This window comes from Artemia sp. Qi Xiang Cuo, chromosome 13 (genome assembly GCF_049724085.1).
Source record: "Artemia sp. Qi Xiang Cuo chromosome 13, ASM4972408v1, whole genome shotgun sequence".
Classification (NCBI taxonomy): domain Eukaryota; kingdom Metazoa; phylum Arthropoda; class Branchiopoda; order Anostraca; family Artemiidae; genus Artemia; species Artemia sp. Qi Xiang Cuo.
In genome coordinates, this window is record NC_142806.1 from 72,104,054 (window position 1) to 72,126,323 (window position 22,270).

General features: G+C 35.5%; 1 protein-coding gene across 2 annotated transcripts in view; it reads left to right on the forward strand.

The window, feature by feature from the left end:
• The first annotated feature begins 17,806 nt into the window (after nt 1-17,806).
• The window catches only part of MED23 (mediator complex subunit 23), a 156,068-nt gene continuing 151,604 nt past the window's right edge, over nt 17,807-22,270 (forward strand). The window contains exon 1 of one of the 2 annotated variants that reach the window (XM_089099507.1): nt 17,807-17,889. In XM_089099507.1, coding sequence (XP_088955633.1) covers nt 17,848-17,889 — 42 coding nt within the window. In that variant the 5' untranslated portion in view covers nt 17,807-17,847. The remainder of the gene's footprint in view (nt 17,890-22,270) is intronic. The other variant, XM_089099508.1, reaches the window with a different exon arrangement.

The window sequence follows — 22,270 nt, forward strand, 5'->3', positions numbered from 1 at the left end:
CTTTTTCAAAAATCATATTCGTAATCTTCAGTAACTTATTTCTAACCTCAGAACCACCATACTTAAGAAACTCAGAACCATATTTAAGAATCAGCACCCGGGGCCTTATTATTTTTTAATTCTTTTAGTACTGTCGCTAATTCTTCTTACTAAAATAGATCTTCCTTCACATCCAAGGTATCACAAACTTTTTCATTTTACTCTATATCTTTTCCTGCAACTCTTATCTCGGTTTAGTACATTCTCAAAATGTTCTGCCCATCTCTATAACTCTTTCGTTGTCACTAATTGTAGCCCAGTGGATCCGACTGGACAAGTAGGGATTGACTACTCCCTCTCAATTTCTTAACATATCAGTGCAATATTTTATTATTATGCCGTCTAGCTGCATCTTCCAGGTTCTCGGCAATTTTATCCATGGCCTCCACTTCAAATCTCCTTAGTTCATATTTTAATGCTTTCTCCACTTTCTTTACATTCCTTTTTTTTTAATATCATCTATCACTCTAATAATTATTGTACAAGCCCCTTCTCCTCTCTTTTAAACATAAAGTGTTTTCACTAATATTTCTGTCTCCAGTCCTTTCTTCCCAAAGACACCATCAGAAACTTCACAAATTATTTTTCTAAAATTATTCTATCCATCTTCCACATTGTCAAATTTTAAACTGTCAAGCTTAGCATTCAAGAACTCGTCGTCAAGTTTAGTACTCGTCTAGGAAGAACGGAGCAATAAAAATTGGTAAGCTAAATTCTAATCAAAATGAATACCTTACCGTCCCCATTAATAAAGACTAAATATTAGCAGCTTATATAAAAGTTATTTTTGAAGGTAGGCAAACATTGATGGGTTTAATTTGCTACGGAAAACTAAGTAACGAAAAAACCAACTCCTCTGGAAAAAAGAAATCTACTAAATTTTCAGATTTTTGCCACTGCAGATTTTTTTCTCAACGCAGTATCAATTCGCCAGTAAATATCAACGTTTCGAGTTACCAAAAGATGACTCCTATCCAAAGCATACCTAGTCATCGTTACCCTTTTTTTCTGTTTTACCCCTAAATAAGCCAGAAATCAAACCAGATTTTCCGCATAGCTCATTGTTTCATTTACCATCATTCCAACAAGTACCTAGGACTGCTTACAGAGTTTCTCTGGAAAGCGTCTAGCACATCTTCGCAGCTTTTCACAGCGCTCGTGTTTCAGAAACATGCATGACATCATCCATCAACCTTATATATATATATATATATATATATATATATATATATATATAAACCTGTAAAATAAAACTGTGCGGTACCTATTTTATGTTTTAATTTCTGTTGCATTCGCCTTTCAAACTAACAATACCGCCTAGGCAAGGAGAGTTATCTAATAGATCAATTTACTGTTGACTTAAGCAACTTAGTCTTCTTTAAATTAGTTCTGAAACACACTCTACCCTTCAAAATTTCAAATAATTCTTTGATTTTACTGAAAACTTTTGTTCAAGACCTTTTAGTCATTTATATAATGTAGCCCCTGGAAGGCATTATAGCCCTATTTATTAGCATGTTCTCCCTCAGGTTTTTCTGTGTTTGTTTGGACACGAATCCATCAAGATAGTCCATACAAATGAATATGAAAACATAACCCTGCTGCATTCCTAATTCTACACCTAACCAACCGCTGTTTTCTGTTTCTTTCTTGAATGTTCCTTTCTCAACACTCTCGATGTCACTTGGACAAAACATCTTCGAAGGACCGGTGGTCTTCACTGGACTGACTTTGTTAGCAGTCAGACCTTCCTGTCGCGTAATTCACGAACTCCTTTCTCCGTGCAGCTCGCTCAGCACACTGTTCACTGGTGCGGGCACCTCCTTCGTATGCCACATAACTCCACAGCAAGGGTTGTGTTTGACTTTGACCCGACCTTACAAGGATGGAAACGTTCCGGAGGACCCCCCCCATGAAGTGAAAAGACAAAGCCAACGAACTCCTCGCCCTACCCAAATCCCAGTGAAAGAAATAGTCATCATTCTCTCCGTGCAACCTTTTGCAAGAGACTTATGTAGTAAATAAAACAGCAAATTTAAATTTAAAAAAGAGCTGAGTGAAAGGTTCTGTTTGTTTGATGTTTTTCCATTATTTATACCGAAACTTGTGGTCTACCTGCGTAATAATCCCAAGGTTTGGAAGAAAAATCCTAAGATGTTAAATAATAACACATTTACCACAAATAAAAACTGACATAATAATGATAGTTAAATAAACATTTACTCAATTTCGTATTGGCCTAATGTGGTAGGTTTTTGTTCTATGATTAACGAGAGGAGACAACACCCACGGTTGTATCCTAGCTACGTGTAGAAAGATTGACTAAAAAATGTCTACGAAATTTAACTCTGATCCTAGCAAAGAAAACGTTTTTCTGATGACAGTGATGAAAATTTAATCTAAGCGAATATTGCGGCTATATGAGTAAGAGCAGTAGCCGTCTTCAGCGAAATGCAATGTATGTTCTGAGACAAGGCAATGTGGCATTCGTTAGTATTTACAAGGACAAAAATAAACGATGCCATTTTTCCCACTTGCATAAAACAAGATTATTATTCTTGGACACGTAGGCAGTAAATGGCCAACTTCAGCTATTTTTTTGATTTTCAGGACGCTTCATTTATTTCGAAGGACTAGGGAAGTACAAGATGTCCACAGGAGTCATTAAAAAAACAGTTCTCCTCAGATTTGGCAAATTGGTTCGCATATTGACTTAAGGCATGTTAATGTATACAAAATTTATCTAATCTTGCAACATGTAACATGGTCATACAAAATTCTCAAATGAATCAATTAATTCAATACCTGGAAAAGAAGCCACAATGGAAGCTATTTATTAACTAGCCAAAGGGCCTACCGGATCTGTAGTATTATGTTCTGCATATCATATTGTAGACTCGCCAAAGTCTGTATTATGGTTCTTTTACACAACACCATAAAACCTTCCGCTCTAGCTTAACCTAAGTCTTTGTGTTGCGTCATGTAATCTTATGAAGGAGATTTTTTGCATAGCGTAGACAGTGCTAAGTAGAATCGATGTTTGTTTAGAAATTGTGGTCATGTAGGCTTTTGTTATTTAATGGTAAAGTTCAACATAGCACCAGAAAAATGGAATTTCTGGATGAACGATTAAAAAATTTTTGAAACAGATTGATAAATACTTCCTTGAAAGACTTTTTAGCTGGATTAAAATTTGGATCGCCGTCTCTATCCGATGCTATTAAATTTTGAATAATTTGGCTATGATGACTCTGATGATCTTAGACGATGATTTTGCTGGTTTTATGGATTTTCACCCCAGTCTAGTGTGGAAAGTTACACTTTAGGTAACGTATTTTAACCACCTAGCAATAAAAATTGTGTACATAGTGTGATGGTTGTTTTAAACTCTATTTATATTCCCTTATGATAACATATGGAATGCTGTTCTACCTTTTGAGGTGTGAAACAAACTGGCGCTTGAGGCTATTCTTTCTTTAGAGACGCTTGCTACTCTTTTAAAAGCATAGTTTCATAATTTTTCAGGCTAAATCTAACCGATATCATTCTTTTCTAGAAGTAGATAAGTAAAGATAGAGAATGATTTCTCAAGAGAATTGATAAGTTTATATTTTGTTGTCATATAGTTTTTACCTGAATTAACCGGGTTTTACTTTTGTTTTGATACTACTTGGATTTGGTAAGAGCAACTATTATACATTTGGTTTATTCTAACTTTTGCAACTTAGTTATTTTCATATTGCCTTTTCAAATTACTCTGGTTTTGTGTTTCTCGTCTTGATTTTTTTTCTTATCTTTTTTGCTTCACTTTTTTTTCCTGTTTCTGTTTTTTTTTCTATTTTCATCTGCACTGGAGATATCCTGTCTCACTGGCGACAGCTAAAAAATTTGAGTTCTCGGTAATTTCTATTGTCTTTGTCAATGTCTTCTGACCAGTTTCTCTGCTAAGAATTTTTTCTTTTGTTTTTATCATGCAGAGTCGAGTGGTAATTGTTTTTTTGCACTAAATGTGTGAATCTAGTTGTAACAAAGTACTCAAACTATTATTTACTTACTTGCTTAGTTCCCGGCCATCCTCGTGGGACGTTTTGGGGCCACTCCTCTTGCTAGCTCATGCATAAGTGCTCGGTACATTGCTCTATCTGGTGCAATACGTGATAACTGGGCTATCTTGACGTTGTCGAAGTGGAAGTTCTCCATCCATCGTTTTCGTGGTCTGCCTCGTGGGCGAAGGCCATGGAGGGATCCTTCAAGGGTGATTTTCGGAAGGCGGCTCGGCCCCATTCGCTTGACGTGGCCGAACCAGCGCAGTTGTTGCTTCTTAATTTTACTGAGTATGGTTTCAGAGGACTAGAGCCTTTGACGTACTTCCACATTTGTGATTCGGTCAGTGTATTTGATTCTAGAAATGCGACGGAGGCATCTCACCTCAAAAGCTAGAAGTTTTATTTTGTCTTCGGTTTTCAGAGTCCATGTTTCACATCCATAAATAACTATGGGGCTTACTAAACTGTTGAATAAGCGCATTTTGAGTTTGTTGGATAGGTGGTTACTTTTCCAGAGGTTGGCTAGTCTTCGGAATCTAGAGCTAGCAAGTGCAAGTCGACGTTTCACGTCAGAGCTATGGCAATTATCTGAGCAGAGTAGGCTACCAAGGTACAGGAAGTGGTCAACCGTTTCGACCTGTCTCCCGCCTATGGTGATAATGGGCGGGTTGTCTAGTTCACGTCTCGTAGTTACCATGACTTTGGTCTTGCTGGCATTGATCTCCATCCCGAACGGCTTTGGGGTATCGAAGAGTTTATCAGCTTGTGCCTGCAATTCTTGTGTAGAGTTGGCTAGCTCATCAATATCATCAGCGTAGGCAAGATTCTCTATTAGCACCCCTCCTATTGTTGCGCCATATTCCGACTGCATCATTGACATAACGGCATTTAGAAAGAGGTTGAAGAGATGTGGTGATAAGATGCAACCCTGGAGTACTCCTGACGAAGTTGTAAACTCTTCTGACAACCCATCAACGGTTATTACTTGGCCTCGGAACTGGTCGTACAGACTCTTGATTATTTGGAATATCTCATAAGGGATGCCGTAGTGAAGGAGGATATGCCGAAGTCCTTCGCGCCATATCAGGTCAAATGCCTGACGGAAATCAACGAATAGTTGGTAGAGTTCTTGGTTGAATTTGATATGTCGTTCCATGAGTTGCCGAACGACAAATATCTGATTGATTGTTGATCTTCCAGGGCAGAAGCCGGCCTGATATTCTTCAATGGCAAAGGCAGTTGTTGCTTGTATGCGTCGGAGTAGGATTTTTCTCAGGACACATGACTGATGGATCGTGAGGCTGATCGGACGGTAGTTTCCGCACTCTTTCTTTGACCCCTTTTTGTGAATGGGTACAATGGCAGCCTTGCACCACTGACGGGGTACGTGGCCGGTTTCCCACACCGCAGACACAATGGCATGGTACAGATCAGTTACATCATACTCAAACTATTATCTTTAACAAAAAAAAAAAAAACAATGTTGCGTATCTTCTGAACCTAAAATATTGAGATAACATTAAATACATAAAACAAGAAAAAGAGCAACAATAACAAATAATTGCTATCCAGCTGATGATTATTCAGTTTAGCTTCATATCTTTTATTTATAAGTTGTATTGCCTTAACCGGCAAGGATTTTCTCCAAAAACTTAGAAAATTATGTCAAATAGAGAGCATTCGTCTATTAAATTTACATTATATTTATGAACTGCAGTCCATTTAGCATTGTCAAAACTCCTAATCTTGTCGAAATACAATTAATTTGTAACTAAGTTTCTAAGAAGAAATTAATCATGCATAAAAAATTAGAGTAGCTGAAATAATTCAGGTAACTTATAATAATAAGTTAACTTATAAAACTTATAATAATAAGTAACTTATAAAAGTTCATGGTGAAAAGACCCGTTTTGAATTCAAACCTATTGCAAAGGATTATATCAATGCAGACGAAAAAATAGCTTTCTCCTAGATTATAAACAAACTTGTGTGGCAAGTTTATCTTTAATGAACTTAATTTACTATTATTCAGCGCTCGTCACCTGACCATGACGTGTTCTTCGCTTGTGTTGGTTTAAATTATTTTTGAAGTGAATTTATAACGAGATGAGCGTTTCTGAGCTTTTGTATACACTGCTGTTGAACTTTGTTTTTGAAAATTTAAGTGGTGTTGATGAAGCCGTTATTTTACGGAAAGGAGTGGACTTTTTTAAAGATTTGGAAACTGTTAATTCAGAGAAAGCAAAGCTATGGAGTTGTGTGAATGAAAATGATCCCCCTGTCAGAAGGGGCACTAATGCAATTCTCAGTCCCCTGCAAGATATTATAGACTTTATGAAGAAATGTGATGCCGATGGAAAACAGCTCCCTTGTTTTGTCATCAAAAGGCCGACAGAAGTCCCTGTTATCTCTGCTACAGCGTTTACGCACGTCACAGCCAAGCTTACGAGCCTTGAGCAAGCGATTTTGCTAGTTTCTGCCAAGATGGATTCGTGCAATCTGAACTTTCCTCAAATATCTGTGATTAGCCAGCCTGCTGCGTGTGATACGCATACTACAATTTTGATCTCCGATCCTCCGCCTGAGCATCGTGACCCGCTAAAGGGAAAATTAGTAATAGACTCAATTTCTGGTCATCAGCTGGTGACCAGTGTGCGAGCGACTAAAAAGCGGTGGACGATGAATATTGAGAAATCTGTAACTGAAGATTTCTGCAAATCAGCAAAAGAAGCTTTACCCGCTTCTAGTGGGAAAATTTTATCTTAAAATCACTCTATTGTTATTCGAGAAGTCCCGTCTGATGTTAACCTTGAAATGCTACGGAACCAGTTCGGTATAAGCGGGTCGAGTCGATTTGGAACAAGAAAATCGGCTAAGCTTGAATTTGCAGACGCGATTACTAAAGGATCATTTCTGCGAAACGGTGTGAAGATTAGATATGAAAACTTCCGTGTTTATGAGTTCAAGCCATTGCCAAAGTGTTGCTTCAAGTGTCGTTCCCCTGGGCACTTGGAAAGTGTATGTACTGGTAGCACTCCTAAGTGCGCTCGTTGTGTTGAGCCGCATTTATCTACGAACAGCGATCGTTGTACGGAATCTCCGAAATGTGCCAATTGTGGAGGATCTCATCCTTCTTACAGCCTACGATGCCCTGTGATTAAGAAGATCATTGATAAGGTCTATTCTCAGAAATGAATCCGGACATAAGTATAGTCTCATTTAATATGAATGGAACGAGAGGCAAGGACTTTTTTTTATTGATGATCTGTATGTTAATTACGACGTTGTTTGTCTCCAAGAACATTTACTGACCGCCTTTAGCGAAAATTTTCTAAGACGAAGCAGTGATCACGTTGTTTTTGCCCGTCCAGCTAAAATTACGCGTGGCCGCCCTTCTGGCGGCTTAGCTTGTGTTTTTAAGAAAAATATTTCTGGTGCGAGTCCTGTGCTTTTCCAATCAGATGACACTTTTCTTGCGGTGCGCCTTGATAATATTGTAAATTAATGTGTATCTGCCATATAATGATCGTTCCATTCGTTCACTTCAGAATTTCTCTTGTGCTTGTAATGGACTTAAAACTTCAATTCAAAAGATATTGGATAACGGGTTGCATTTTGTTGTTGCTGGTGATTTTAATACCGATCTTGTTTCTGATAATGTAAGGAATGGTCAGCTTTTTGATTCTCTCCCAGCATATCAAATTGCTTGCAAGTCCCATTATTAAATGGATAGTCACCATTCTGGTGGTAAATCACATATTTTCAACGCAATTTGTTCTGTAGTTCTTGTCTGCTTGCCCGTTACGGTTCATTGTGATGAGAATGAACGAGATTACCTTCCTGTTTTTTTTTGTTTATCAAGGTCTGTTGTTTTTTCTGGGAGTATGTATAAGAGTCGTGGTGTACGTTCTAAATGGTTTTATAAGCCTGATTGGAATGATGCGAATTTTTCTGTTTCTTATAACATTGGCTTCACTTCTAAGTACGATTTATGTTCCTTATCGGGTTTTGCAGTGTAGTCAGAATTTTATTTATGCTAAATATGAAATAGACCGATATTATCATTCTATCCTCTCTGCTATGAAAGAAGCTGAAAAAATTTCTGTCCCAGTAAAGCGAATCCGAAAGAATACTCAAAAGCCTCTTTGGTCACTTGACCCTAACCTTAAGGCCTGTAAAAATAATGCTAAATTTTGGCTAAAAATTTGGACAGATTGTGGTCGGCCTAGGTCTGGTAATGTTTTTCTTATTAAACAGAAAACTAAATTAGAATTTAAGAAGTATCTAAAAAGTGTCCGATACCGAGGGCTTGATTTTCCATCTTCACCTAAAGATTGGAGGAATGTAAATAATTCAAGTAAAACAGACGATTCTGATGTAAGTAGTAATGCTGTTCCACCAAGTTCTTGGCATGCATATTATTCGAAGATTTTCTCCGTTTTGAATTATTCTGTTCATAGAAAGTTTGGTGAAGCGTTTGTTAAAATTTTCCCTAGATTTTTAAGTCAGCGCTTTGTTTTGCCTATATCGCGTTGTGAAGTTTTGAACGCTTTGAATCATCTTAAGTCGAAATCTATAGATGCTGATGGTATCTCTAAAATGCATCTAACTCCCCAATGTGCTGAACTTGTGTCAGATCTTGCGCTTTTGTTTCAAATTTGCTTGGTATCTTCTGTCTCCCGGAAAGCTTTTTGTGTGGCAGCGTTACTTCAATTTTAAAAAGAGGTAAACCGCCAACAGATTGCTCTTCTTACCGTCCAGTTTCTGTTTCTTGCAATATTAGCAAGGTCTTCGAGTATATTCTTTTACCTAATTTAACTCGAAATATTTCTTTCTTTGGTGAAAATCAACTTGGGTTCAGAACTGGTGTGGGGTGCCAACATACTCATCATGTCCTTTCTTCTATTCTACTTTCCAATTCTTCTAAGGGTAAATGCGTATATCTCTGTACACTTGATCTTTCAACGGCTTTTGATTCTGTTGTTCATAACCAGCTTTTCTTTTCTTTGGATTCTTCTGGTGTTAATTTTTCAGTTATTTACCTTTTACGGTTTTGGTATTCTAGTTCTTATCTCCGCCTGAAATCTTCTCCAGAAACAACTATTAAAGTGCTTCGTGGTGTTAGGCAGGGAGATGTTTTATCACCACCTCTTTTCAAAGTTTGTATTTCTTCTGTTCTGGAAAAGATCTCAGGCACTTATTTTTCTGATTCTACTGATATTTCTTACATTGCCTGTGCTGATGACATTCTGCTGATTAGTCGTACTAAGTCTGCTCTTTCTGCGATGGTTTCCTTAGTTTCTCAGTCTTTCCTAAATATTGGTCTATCCCTGAATCTTGACAAGTGTGAATCTTATAATCTGTCTTCGTCTACTCCTCTGATTTGAAATGAATTTTCTGTACTTTCTGTTCCTTTCTGTCGGTAACTTGATATTATTGCGTCTAATTATCTATCTCTTTTTTAAAAACAGATTGTTACTGATTCTGCATCTAAACATATGGTTAATAAATCAAAAATTCTAGCAAACCAAAAAAAACATGACAGAAGAGTTTTTGGGTGCTTATTTTCGACCTATTCTGATCATTCTGTGCTTTATTTTTTGGGTTTTCATTCTGTTCTTAAGCTAAAGGATTTAAAAAAGATTAAAGTTACATATTTTAGATTTTGCAAATTTTTTCTTTCTCTGCCTCCATGGACTAGAAATCGGTATCTAGCTAAAAATTTCCATGTTACGGATGTAACTAAAAAGCTCGGTGACCTACACAAAAAGCTTTCTGCAGATGCATTTTGTAATATTGGCCCTGACAACGGTCTTTTACAGTTCTTTTTTTAGTTTAACTTAATTGCTAGTGCTTGTTGAGTTCTTTCTTGTTTTTCTTTTTTATTATTATGTTTATACTCCACTTGTACTACTTGTTGTCTTGTAGTTGTGGGTAATAAACGATTGATTGATTGACTTAATGATCATGCAAGAACAATCCAGGCCGAGGCCATACCTAGGATTTTTTTTCGAAGGGGGTTTTTCTCAAAAAAAGTTTTTCGGGTGGGGGGGGCTTTACACAAAAAGACTCGAAAAGCGCACACAAAATTTGTTTATATCCATTTTTTATGTTTTTACGAGTCAGACAAACATTTCGGGGGGGGGGGTCAAACCCCCCTCCCCCCCCCCCCCCCCCGGGGGTACGGCCTTGATCCAGGCTGATATAATTACTCCTAGTGTCTTAAGGTGTTAAGCTAATTTGCCAATTTCAAATTTATGTATTCTTATGAAATATTTTTGGATGATCTGATTGACACTTTTCATCCCACAGCATATGAGCTGACACTTCATCTTCAGCACTTTAGTTTTTTGGCTAATTAATTTGCAAGAAAGAAATTTTTAATTTGGTAATTTTTCTAGGTTATCCAGACGACTGCTTAAAGACAAAAGGGAATAAAGTTTTCCTTTTTTACGAATTTCAGGGATACCAGAGTACTTTTTGATAAAGGAACCTTTCTCCTGTCTTCTAAAATCAACTGCATTGAGCATCCAACTTTTTTGTAGTCTGATTGAAAAAAACCGGGTTCTAACAGACCTTGTGATTAATATGAATATTGATCGAAAATGGAAAACAGAAGAAGGAGATCAGACAAAAATTTTCCATGGAATCCATTCTCCAGGACACTGGACATAAGAGAAGTATAGGAAGCAGTTTTTCTTAGAGGTACTTTTATATGGCAGTCCAGTAGAGTAGCTTTCCTATTGGTAATCTAAGATTCTCGCTGGTATATGATAAATTATGAGGGACGAGTGCTGAAATCAAAACCAGAATCTTATTTCAAAAAAAAATTGCCAAAAGTACAATGAGTGTCATTACAATACACAGTTTAAACTACAATGTTGAACACTATTTAAGAGCCTTTGTTAATTTGTATTGTTGGTGAAATGCCAATTTTCACTTCTTTATTTGCTCTCTTCAGACTAAGTTGAGCATTTGATGTTATTAAATAAAAAAAAAACAAGTTTTTTAAACTGAAAGTAAGGAGTGACATTAAAACTTAAAACGAACAGAAATTATTCTGTATATGAAAGGAACTGCCCCCTCCATACCGCCTCGCTATTTACGATACATTTTTTTAATTTTTTTAAGAAACAGAGCTGTGAGACAGAGACAATCTTTAGCGTAAAGAGCGCGGCGGTGAGGAGGGGACAGTCCTTTTCATATACGGGATAATTTCTGTTCGTTTTAAGTTTTAATGTCGCTCCTTACTTTCAGTTTAAAAAACTTGTTTTTTTTATTTAATTTCTGATCGTTTTTTAGTTAATGCAGCTTTTATTTGCATAAAAATTTTACTTTTCTTTTGCTAAATGGATGTCTTTACAAATTAACTTACGTAACTAACTTCTATATTCGTCTATGTTTCTTCTGGCAAAAAATACAAAGTTGCAGATTTTTGCAGATATGAGCTTGAAACCTATGTAATAGGGTTTTCTGATACTCTGAATCTGACGGTGTGAGTTTCATTAAAAATTCTTTCACTTGTAGGGGATGTTTTCCCCCTCTTTAAAAAATCGAGTATATTTTCTCAGGCTCGTAGCATTTGATGAGTAATACTAAACTTAATAAAATTTATACATTTAGAATCAGCATTATGAACACATTCTTTTGAAACATTTATTGACATTAAAATTCCGTTTTTAAAAGTTTCGATTACTATTGAGTCGTATTGAGTCGTATCGCTTGTTTTTTTATTGTTTTTTTTATTAAGTATATGTTATTACGTATATTAGGGAGTTCTCCCCTTCGTCAATAACACGCTCTTTAAGTTAAAAGTTAAAAAAATTTTTATGAAAAAAACCCTGAATCACAAAGGCCGTTTAATTAGAATAGGTAGCTCTTTTGAAAGCATTAAAAAAAACTGTAGCGTAAAGAGCTAGGTATTGACTTGGGGGAGAACCCCCTCACATACGTTATAATTTCTGTTCGTTTTAAGTTCTAATATTCCTTCTTACATTTCAGTTGAAAAAACTTGTTTTGTTTTTATTTAATTTCTGATCGTTTTTTAAATAATGCTTGGAAATCCGGCGCCCCCTTCATAGAAATGTCCCTTACCCCAAAGAAACATCCTCTACGGAAATATTCTCCAGAGTAACCCCCTCCTCTAGCCCTCCCCTCCAGAAAAAATCCTTCCTGAAAATGGTTGTATACTTCCCAATAACCAATAAATAATGCTGGCAAGTCCGGCGCCCCCTTCATGGCAATTTCCCTTCCCCCATGAAAACTTCCTTCACTAACAGATCCTCCAACATAACCCCCGACCCACCCTTCCCTCCCACTACCAGAAAAAAAAACCTCCTGAAAACTTCTGTATACTTCCGAATAACCAATACTATATGTTAACATTGGGTAAAGTTCATAACTTTTAGCCCTCCCTCTGGGTACTTTGGGGGATTAAGTCATCCTAAAAGACATATTTATTATATTTTTGACCATGTTGAGCAAAATGGCTATCTCAAAATTTTGATCGGGTGACTTTGGGAAAAAAATAAGCGTGGGAGGGGGCCTAGTTGCCCTCCATTTTTTTTGGTCACTTAAAAAGGGCACTAGAAATTTTAATCTCCGTTCCAATGAGCCCATCCAAGATAGTCTTGGAGCACCGGGTCGATATGATCTGGGAAAAAAAAAACAACAAAAAAACAAATAAACACGCATCCGTGATCTTTCCTCTGGCAAAAATTGTAAAATTCCATATTTTTGCATATAGGAGCTTAAAACCTCTACAGGAAGGTTTTCTGATAAGCTTGATATGATGGTATGATTTTCATAAAGATTCTATAACTTTTAAGGGGTGTTTCTCCCATTTTTTGAAAATCAGGCAAATTTTTTCAGGCTCGTAACTTTTGATGGGTAGCACTAAACTTGATGAGAGTTATATATTTGAAATCAGCATTGAAATCTGATTCTTTTGATATATCTATTGGTATCAAAAACCCGTTTTCTAGAGTTTCGGTTACCATTGAGCCGGGTCGCTCCTTACTTACAGTTCGTTACCACGAACTGTTTGAAAATGAGCATAAAACAAGTGCATTTAAATAGACGAATCTAACCCCATCTTGTTGAAGTGTTTATTGACTCGGTACGGCCCTGACACCATTTAACCAACCTTGCCGGAGAAAGTGTAATAAATATTCGACTTTAGTCAATTTTATTAAGCAGTGTCGGTATTTGACTTTACAAGCGAGGAAAGCAAGATTCCTAGGAAATGGGGAACTAAGCCGGATACACCCAAATAACTTGCCGTTAGACGTATCCCATCAAGGTACAAAAAATGAAAAAGTTCTTTGAATAGAATTCAATTTAATTAAAATATAATACCAGTTGGAATTTTCTAAGCATTTCCTAGGTTATTTTTGTACAGATTATGGCTCGTTCGAAAATGCAACGGCCCAATCAAGGTTTTTGTGGAATGGTCGTTTGGTGGCTTAAAAAAAAATGATGAGATAAAATTTAAAGTTCCTTGCTTTTGAATGTTCCTTAGGCCAAAACAAAGAGAGTCTACAGTCTTTTGATGAACAGTTCCTCGTCGACTTTTCACTCGGGAGGGTACTTGAGCTTTTAATGTCCTACCAATGATCTTCGGCTCTTTTCTGACATTATCATTCATCATACCAACTACGCCTGTGCTGAGCAAACGTAACTTTTTTCGGCATCGATTTGCCAAAATGGTACTGAATCGCAAGTAAAATGGCAGTGATTCGAACTTAATTTTTCTTTTACTTTTCAGTACCGATTAACAAAACAGCACTGAAATTCATCGCGATCATCAAAAAAAGAAGGAGAAAACAAAACGTTCTTTCTGAGCTGTTTTAATCCTTAATCGTCTCCATCTATTCAGTAGAAAAATCAAAAGAAACCAAGTTCAGAGCAATCATTTAACTATAAATAAACGGCAGTTGACGATTGAAGTCTATTATGTTTAGTTTTGAAAATTTCGCGTAAAGAGCATCGTTTGCCCGCTAAGCTGCTGAAATCGGCACTGAAAAGAGTTATATGTGTCTGACCCTTTAAGTGGCAGTGTTGCCACCATCACAGGTTTCCTGTGAATTTTCTTAGGTTATTTGCATGGCCACAGGTTCACAAGTTTTTGCCATTAAATGGTAGAAAGTCACAAGTTGTGGATATAAAGTTCCAGGGATTCCAACAAAGAGACATTTAGTGCTTTTATGACAATTTTTCACCATGGGTTACAATTTTAGGTCTGAAAAGTGGACTTTTGGCATTTTGTCCGATCAAGCATTGTAGAAGAAAACAAATATTGATGCTTCAGTCCTAAAAAAAATATTTTAAGAGATCCACAAATTGCTGGATAGCAACATGCTTTCCTTTGGAAAGCAAACTTTTTTCGGCTTAGTTTATATGAGAATTAGCCTACCCGACATTGGGTTTGGTTAAAAATCCAATGCATCTTCAATTATAAAAAAGCAAAAAAGTTTTCAGTTGTAAGAAAACACATACATTTTGCATCATTTTGTTCAGATAAGAAGGTTATTTTCGTTTACCAAATCTTCATTTGCTATACCGAGAAAACAAAACATCTTGCGGAATTTTGATTTTTGTTCAGTCATACATTAACTAAGAAGAAGGAATTTACTAAAGATAGGAAGATATATAACTTCAAAGATATACAAAACATAGGTAAAGATTATTTGAAGTTTTATTTTAAAATAAAATGTTATAAGAAGGGCACTGAGTTACTATTTACGTGATAGTAGGTTTGTTATATCTTCTTGGATGCAAAAACTATACTAATAAGGTTATTACTGCCTTAAATTAAAAAAAATAGTTTTCTCCAAGTTTATCTGTTATTGGACTTACTGAAACCCATCCAGTTTAATTATTTAATAGCCCTCCCCCCCCCCCATCTGTAATAACGCTGAGATATAATCTCAAGTCAAATCTGTCAACTGTTGTTTCTAATAAAGGCTATATGTTGGAATCAATTAGATAAACGAGGAGAGGAGAATGTCCTCATTAGATCCTTTGCCATGTTAGGCTCCGAAAAAAGCTTTTTTCAAGTAGGGTGTTTTTATTGAAAAAAGTGTTTATGTATTTTCATAGAAACCACTGAAGGGCGGCAAATCAGTCCCCTGTAGACACTGAAAAATAAGTTTTGTAGCCCCTCCTAATTATCAGTAATATCTACTCATCTGCATAGCAAAATCAAACAGTTCACTATATGAGTCTAATTGTATGGAGAGATTTAACCTAATTTTAACCAAAACTCTAAAGAAAGAAAATTTTAAAATAATCAATAAATCAAAGAATTGGCGTCTCATGCCGATTCCAAAATTTCCTATATTCATAAAAAATTAACTTTTGATCAGTAATAGGTTCTGAACTAATCACTATCGAGGCTGTGTCCAAGGGAGGAGTTTAAAGTGTTTAGTTCCCTTTAAAATTTTGTCCAACTCGTAAAACCCTAAAAAATACACACAAACTTTTTTAATACTTTCCAAAGTTTTTGTAACCCCTCCCCCCCCCCTGAATAAGATCCTGGCCACGGCCCTGGTCACAGTTTTTTTTTATGAATTTCACAGGTTGTTTGCACTTTTTTACAGGTCTTAAAAATCTTTGGCAGCAACACTGAATTATCCATTCCGGTTCTAAGGGCTAGGCACACGTAGCTGATTTCGGGAACTGATTTCAGCATCAGTGGACAAACGATAGCGGTAAGAAAAATTTGGTTGAAAGAAAAATTTATTGCGCAAAATTTTCAAAACAAAAATCATGGACACAAATAGTCAACTGGAGTCTATTAATAGTTACTTGATTAATCTTAGCTTAGTTCTCAGTTTAATTCTCAAGCTCAGTTGTCGGGTCTTTCACCACAGATACCTCTGGTTGACTATTTGTTTGTATCCCTATTTTTTTGGTGATGATCATGTTGAAAATCAGCGCTGATTTTGTAAATCTGTTGAAAATTTTTCAACCTCAAATCGACGGCGAGTTCCTTTAAAATCGGCGCTGATTTGGAAATCAGTTCCTGAAATCAGCTACGTGTGCCCAGTCCTTTACGGCGTATCAGCTGCATAGTTGCCAGGTGGCGCGCAGTTGCGCCATTTGGGCGCTTTTTTGAGTTGATTGCGCATTGAATTTTTCAAATTAACGCATTGCGCCGATTTTGCACATGTCAAAAAAATAGGCTCCATGACGACCTAAATTTTAAATTATTAAAGCATGCATTATCCTTAGCGTGAAAAACCAAATAGGAAAGTGGTCAAATTTCGATAAAAAAAAAATACAGAAAAGAGTGGGAAAAGCTGACCTTTGTTCGACATAGCTCAAGCAGCTCTTTCTATCTTAAGCTTACCCATCAGCAACCCTTTCGTCGAGAGAGTGTTTTCTCTTATGAATCTTGTCAAATACAAAATTCGAAACAGCATGCACCCTAAAATGCTTAACTCTACTGTGACCATCCAACTTAGGCTAAATTGCCAGGGAAGTACTGCAGGGTCTTTGATTCTAAACCCGCTATGCTGAATAGATTTACCATTGACATGTATGGCATCAAAAAACCATCCAATGACAATGAAATAAAGAAGAAACTCTTGAGGAAAGTTTGGGTGATATAGAAGGAGGGTTTGCTGTTTAACTTTGAAAATGATCTTGAATACTAGTCGAAGATAAATACAATATATGATTAAAAAATGTACAAAACTAATTCGAAGTTCATTATAAGGAAAACACAAATAAAATTACCATCGGAACTGTTGAAGGACCTTGTCAGGTACAGTTTTGTTCCATATGTATGTCTTTGGATTTGGTTTCGTGACAAAAATCTCAGGACAGTATCGTTAACCTATAATTTTATAGATTATCGCATTGACAATGGCCGGTCTATTTTCTTACCTTTGACTTGGTCGTTCTAATTTATATTTTGAAAGCTACGAAACATTTTGTTCTCATAACTAAGTTTGAGAATTTATGTCTTTTTGCAGCTTAGAATCGGAATGTCATAAAAACATTGTATAAAGAAGTAAACTTTGATGTCACTTACCTAAATGACATTTTGGAGAGATTTGACCTTCAAGGATCATGCTTCTCTTTAGTTCTACAATATAAAATCCTATCTATTAGTTATCTTTAGCAAATGCGCCTTTAACTTCCACGTTTTCTGTATAACTATCTATATTACAAGACCAGTATACTGACTACCTGTTTCTTTTTTTAGTTTTTTAATCACAATTTCTATTGTTGATAGGGAATAATTCAGCATATTAGCCAGAAAGTAATGTAAAATACCACTTTAGATATTTGCAAGTATTTTTTTGTTAGATCTTCTTTAATTCCCTTTTTTATTTAATTCTCTGACATACCAGAGAACTAAGGAAAATATCTTTCTTGTCAAGCTAGAGACTGAGAACAGAAAATTTCGCTCACAAAAGCGCATGTAATCAGTCAAAAATGCTTCACTGTTTCAGATTTCGGAATATGGTGCCGGAATCTGTCAATGAAGACTGAATCCTATCAATTTTGAGTTTTAGTATTCTGAAAAGAAAAATTTACACTATCTGGTAATATTGTCTCTGATTTTTTTTTTTTTGCACTCATCCCTGCAAGATCTAATTTACCCTGAATTTTGAACTCCACCCAAAAAATACATAGCCAAAATGCGCCGATGGCGCATTTTCGCTTCCTTTGGTGCACAATCTAAAGTCAGGCATTTGGCATCACTGATCAGCAACCCGCTTTAAAAAGCAAAACAATTCAAAAGTGAAAGATGACAGAGAATGAAGTCACAAATCTTGTCTCTGATTTGACAGTAATGCCTTATTTAAAAATTAAAAGCCTCTAAGATTAAGCCCTCTTCAGTAGAATATGTCAAATCAAGAATGCAAGGATGGAGATCAAGCTGTTAATTTATGGTATAGGCTAGGACAGAAATTAGCCTAGATAAAATGAAGAAATATGCTGCTTAGCCTAATTCTTCAATCAGTGCTCTTTTTAGACAATATACTATTACCAATAAGATTAAGCAATATAACTTTGCATGCATCATCTCTTCTAAACTAAACATTTAAAGTCTAGGAGAGGGGAAATAAGAGAAAGAAACTTTCAAAAACAAATCTAGTGGCGTCAAATGGTATATTCACTTTATTTGTAAGTCAATAATATGATTTGGTAAATATTTACCCTAAATTATGCCCTGGGAAGGTGTTTTAGTTGCACTAGAAAGTCAGGGCTGCTCTGAAAGAAACAAAATAAAATTACAAGAATGTCACCATATTCCTTATTTTACACTCTTTCCAGTTGTGCTGGTCACTTTTTTTGACAATACACCACCCCCTTTCTTGGTCCCAGATGTATCCCTAGGATGTAAAACAAAATAGCCTAAAAGGTAAATTTTTCATTATTCATATTAGGCCCTATTGACTAAAATAAAGTAAACATACCTCTTGATGCCTTTTTTTATGCTCTTTCCAAATATAATGATCATTTTTGTCAGCAATGAATTCTACCCCCCATCCCTATAGCCTATATACCAATTCAGGGTATATATTTGCACATTAGGGGGGTAGGGGGTAAATTTTATTTCTGATGTAAATGAGAGGTAATTTTAACCCCCCCCCCCATAATGTGCAAATATATGCCCTGAATTGGTATATATAGGGGTGGGGGGTAAAATTCATTTCCAACAAAACTGATTAGGCCTATTATATTTGGTATATATAGGTGCAGGGGTCAAATTTATTTCCAACAAAACTGATTATTATATTTGGAAAGAGCATAAAAAAAGGCATCATGTGGTATGTTTACTTTATTCATAGGTCAATAATATGATCAACAAAAAATTTACCTATATTTGCAAATTAGGGGGGGGGGGGGAAATTTTATTTCTTATGCAAATGAGAGGTAAGTTTAAACTTTCACCCACCCCCCTAATGTGCAAATATATACCCTGAATTGATATATATATATATATATATATATATAGATACATAGATACATTTTATGTATACATTTTCATGTATAGATACATTTTCTTGTAGACCAGGCTTTTATTGTAATTTAACTGTAAGAAAATAGTTTAATCATACAAGACTTGTATTAAAAGTGTTTAATCATAGAGGAAAGAATTCTTTACTCTATGGTTTGATTGAGACTCTTTAAATGTGAAATAGTTACATAAGCACAAGAGGTCACAATGAAATTGTTTAGTTTTGATTTCTCTGAAAGTGGGAGGGAATTCACTGTGACAGTCTGACATTGCAAAATCTGCCTGGACCCAGACCAGTCTTTAACCTATAATGCCATTTTATACTTATCAACTTAAATGAGTTTTTGACAGTTAATTTAACACTTAAATATGCCTCATGCCTTTATATACATGTTTATACATCAATACATACACACATTGTACATATTATTTCCTTTCTGAAAAAAAGGCTGTGTACAATGTGTCACAAAATATGCCAATGTTAAAAATAATAAGTTTAGAAGCCACTTAAACAGTCCTTGTGTTTGAGAAGAAACATTTTAGTTTGAGTGAATATGATGGAGTGTTTAGGGTAAATGGAAGGCAAAGTTTTTCCTCCAGATGTTAAAGGTGGAAAGTTTTTCTGATCATATTTTTCAAGGAAGCTTAGCAATGGAGAAAAATTCCACAGAATTTGACTATTGTACTCACCATTGAAAAATTCAGTATTTTGTTTTACTCCTCTCTTGCTGGTGGCCAAGGTTATTCTGATTGGCAAAACATGGCCAAGATTTTGAACAAGCACAAGAAGTCCCCAGCTCATATAAAAAATTGTCAGTTTTGGTAAGAATTATCCCTATGCTTACATTTGAACATAACTATTGATGAAGAGAAGGAAAAAATTATTTGTGCTGAAACTAAACATTGGAACCAAGTTCTCAAACATTTATTATGTATAATTCAGTTTTTAGGAGTTCAAAGGCTTGCATTTCAAGGGAAAAATTATGCTCTTTTCCAGTGTAATTATGGGAACTTCTTAAAGCTTGTAGAACACATTGCAAAGTTTGATGACATGCCCAGACATGTCAGAAGGATTTCTTCAAAATAAACAAATATTCACTACTTGAGCAAAAATGTACAGAATAAATTTGTTTATTTTCTTTCAAAAAAGATCTAAGACCACATTTTAGAGCAGCTGCAGCATGCAACATAGTACTCTATGTTATTAGATTGCACTCCTGATGTCAGTCACACAGAGCAAATGATATTGATGGTAAGATTTTTCAAAATTGAAGCAGATGAGGATGTGTTCATTAGGGAACATTTTTTAGGCTTTCTTCCTATTGTCAATTCTTCTGGTGAAGGCCTCACAGAAGTATTACTAAAAGAGTTGCAAACCTGAGGCATTCCCTTAAATAACATAAGAGACCAGGGGTATGGTAAGGGTTCTACAATGAAAGGAAAGCATGTTGGAGTTCAGAAAAGGACCTGAGGTTCAAATCCTTGGGCTTTTTACATACCATGTGGAAGCCACTCACTGAACCTTGAAATTAACAATGCTCTTCTCTCTTGTAATGTTGCTGTATGCTAGACTGTTTCAGCACAATTCAAGAATTTTTATTCAAGTTCTATTCACAGATTTAGTATTTTACTTAATAATGTTTCAAATCTTGCAGTAAAACCACTGCAACACAAAGTGGGAGAGTAGAATTGAGGCCTTGTTGCCTTTGAGGTACCATATTGAAGAAGTACATGAAGCTTCTCAAAATCAGAAACTCAATTCATTTGGTAGGAACCCCGCCTTAAGACTTGCTGAAAAACTACAAAGCTTCAAGTTTCAGTGTTGTTTAGTAACATCTAATAAAAATCTAATAAAAAGTATGTAATTATTTCTAAACAAGATGAGATCTGATATAGGAGTAAACAATGTGATCATTGATGCTAAGGAACTTGCAGAAAAAAGTGGTATTGTTCCTGAGTTTGAAAAAGAAACAACAGGCTACCAAAGGAAAATAAAAAAACAATTTTCTTATGAGGGGGAAGATGAAGCTGTAAATTCTGTAGAACATTCATTTAAGGTCATTTTCTTCTTTGTTGTGCTAGACGCTGGAATATCCTCACTAAAAGAGAGATTTGAGCTAATGGAAAACCATAGTGAAAGTTTCAAATTTCTCTATGACATTCAAAGCTTGCTGGATTTTGCAGATAAAGAGGAATTGAATATAATCTGTAAACATCTTCAAATTGTTTTGAGTGAAGGAGAAGACTGCAATGTGAACAGCAACAAGTTGTTTGAGGAGTTGCAAATTTTCACAAAAGTGCTGTCCTCTAAGAGTCCCCCAGCTCAAGCGTTGTTGTATATAACAAAATATGGTTATATGGACACATTTCCAAACGTTTTTATTGCACTGAGAATCTATTAACACTTCCAGTATCAGTTGCCAGTAGCAAAAGGAATTTCTCCAAGTTAAAGTTAATAAAAACTTACTTAAGATCTAGATTGAGTCAATATTGACTGAGTGGGCTTGCATCCATGGCTATTGAAAATGACAAACTAAGTTTATTCAATACAGACAGGCTGCTCAATGAGTTTTCAAATATGAAAGCTAGAAAGAATTTTTTTTCATTATAAAAAGTTGTATGATGAATTGTTGTATAAGTAATATGTTCAACCAATAAATTGTGAATCATTTTTAGTAAATCATCTTGTTGTTTATTGAAATATTCCATTTTAATTTATAAGTTAGAATTATACAACACAATAAAATTTAATTTATTTTTATTGTTACACTTTTTACTAGAAAACCGTGCATACCTTACTTTAAGGGTGTGTAATTATATTTTGGTCTACCAGGGGGGGGGGGGAAGAGCACCAAAGAATAGTTTGCTTACCTTAACAAAAACGTCTAGGGCAAGCCCTGCTTCCCAGAGTATGTTTTTGGCCCTGGATTCATTACTGAAAGTTTCCTTTTCCTAACCTAACCCCTTTCCAAGATAGTGAAAAGTAGCTAAACTAGAATTTTACCTTATTAAATATAGGTAAAATACAATGTCCAACAGATTGGGAAAGGCTATTTCAACCAGAAATAGCTTAGCTCTAATGGTTTTGACAGGCCAAGAAACCTCATTAAGAAAAAACAAAGCATTGACAAATAAAAAAAAAAAAAAAAAAACAACAGAGAAATATGTTAGTTACATCTTCTATATATGGGACCATTAGCAGGAG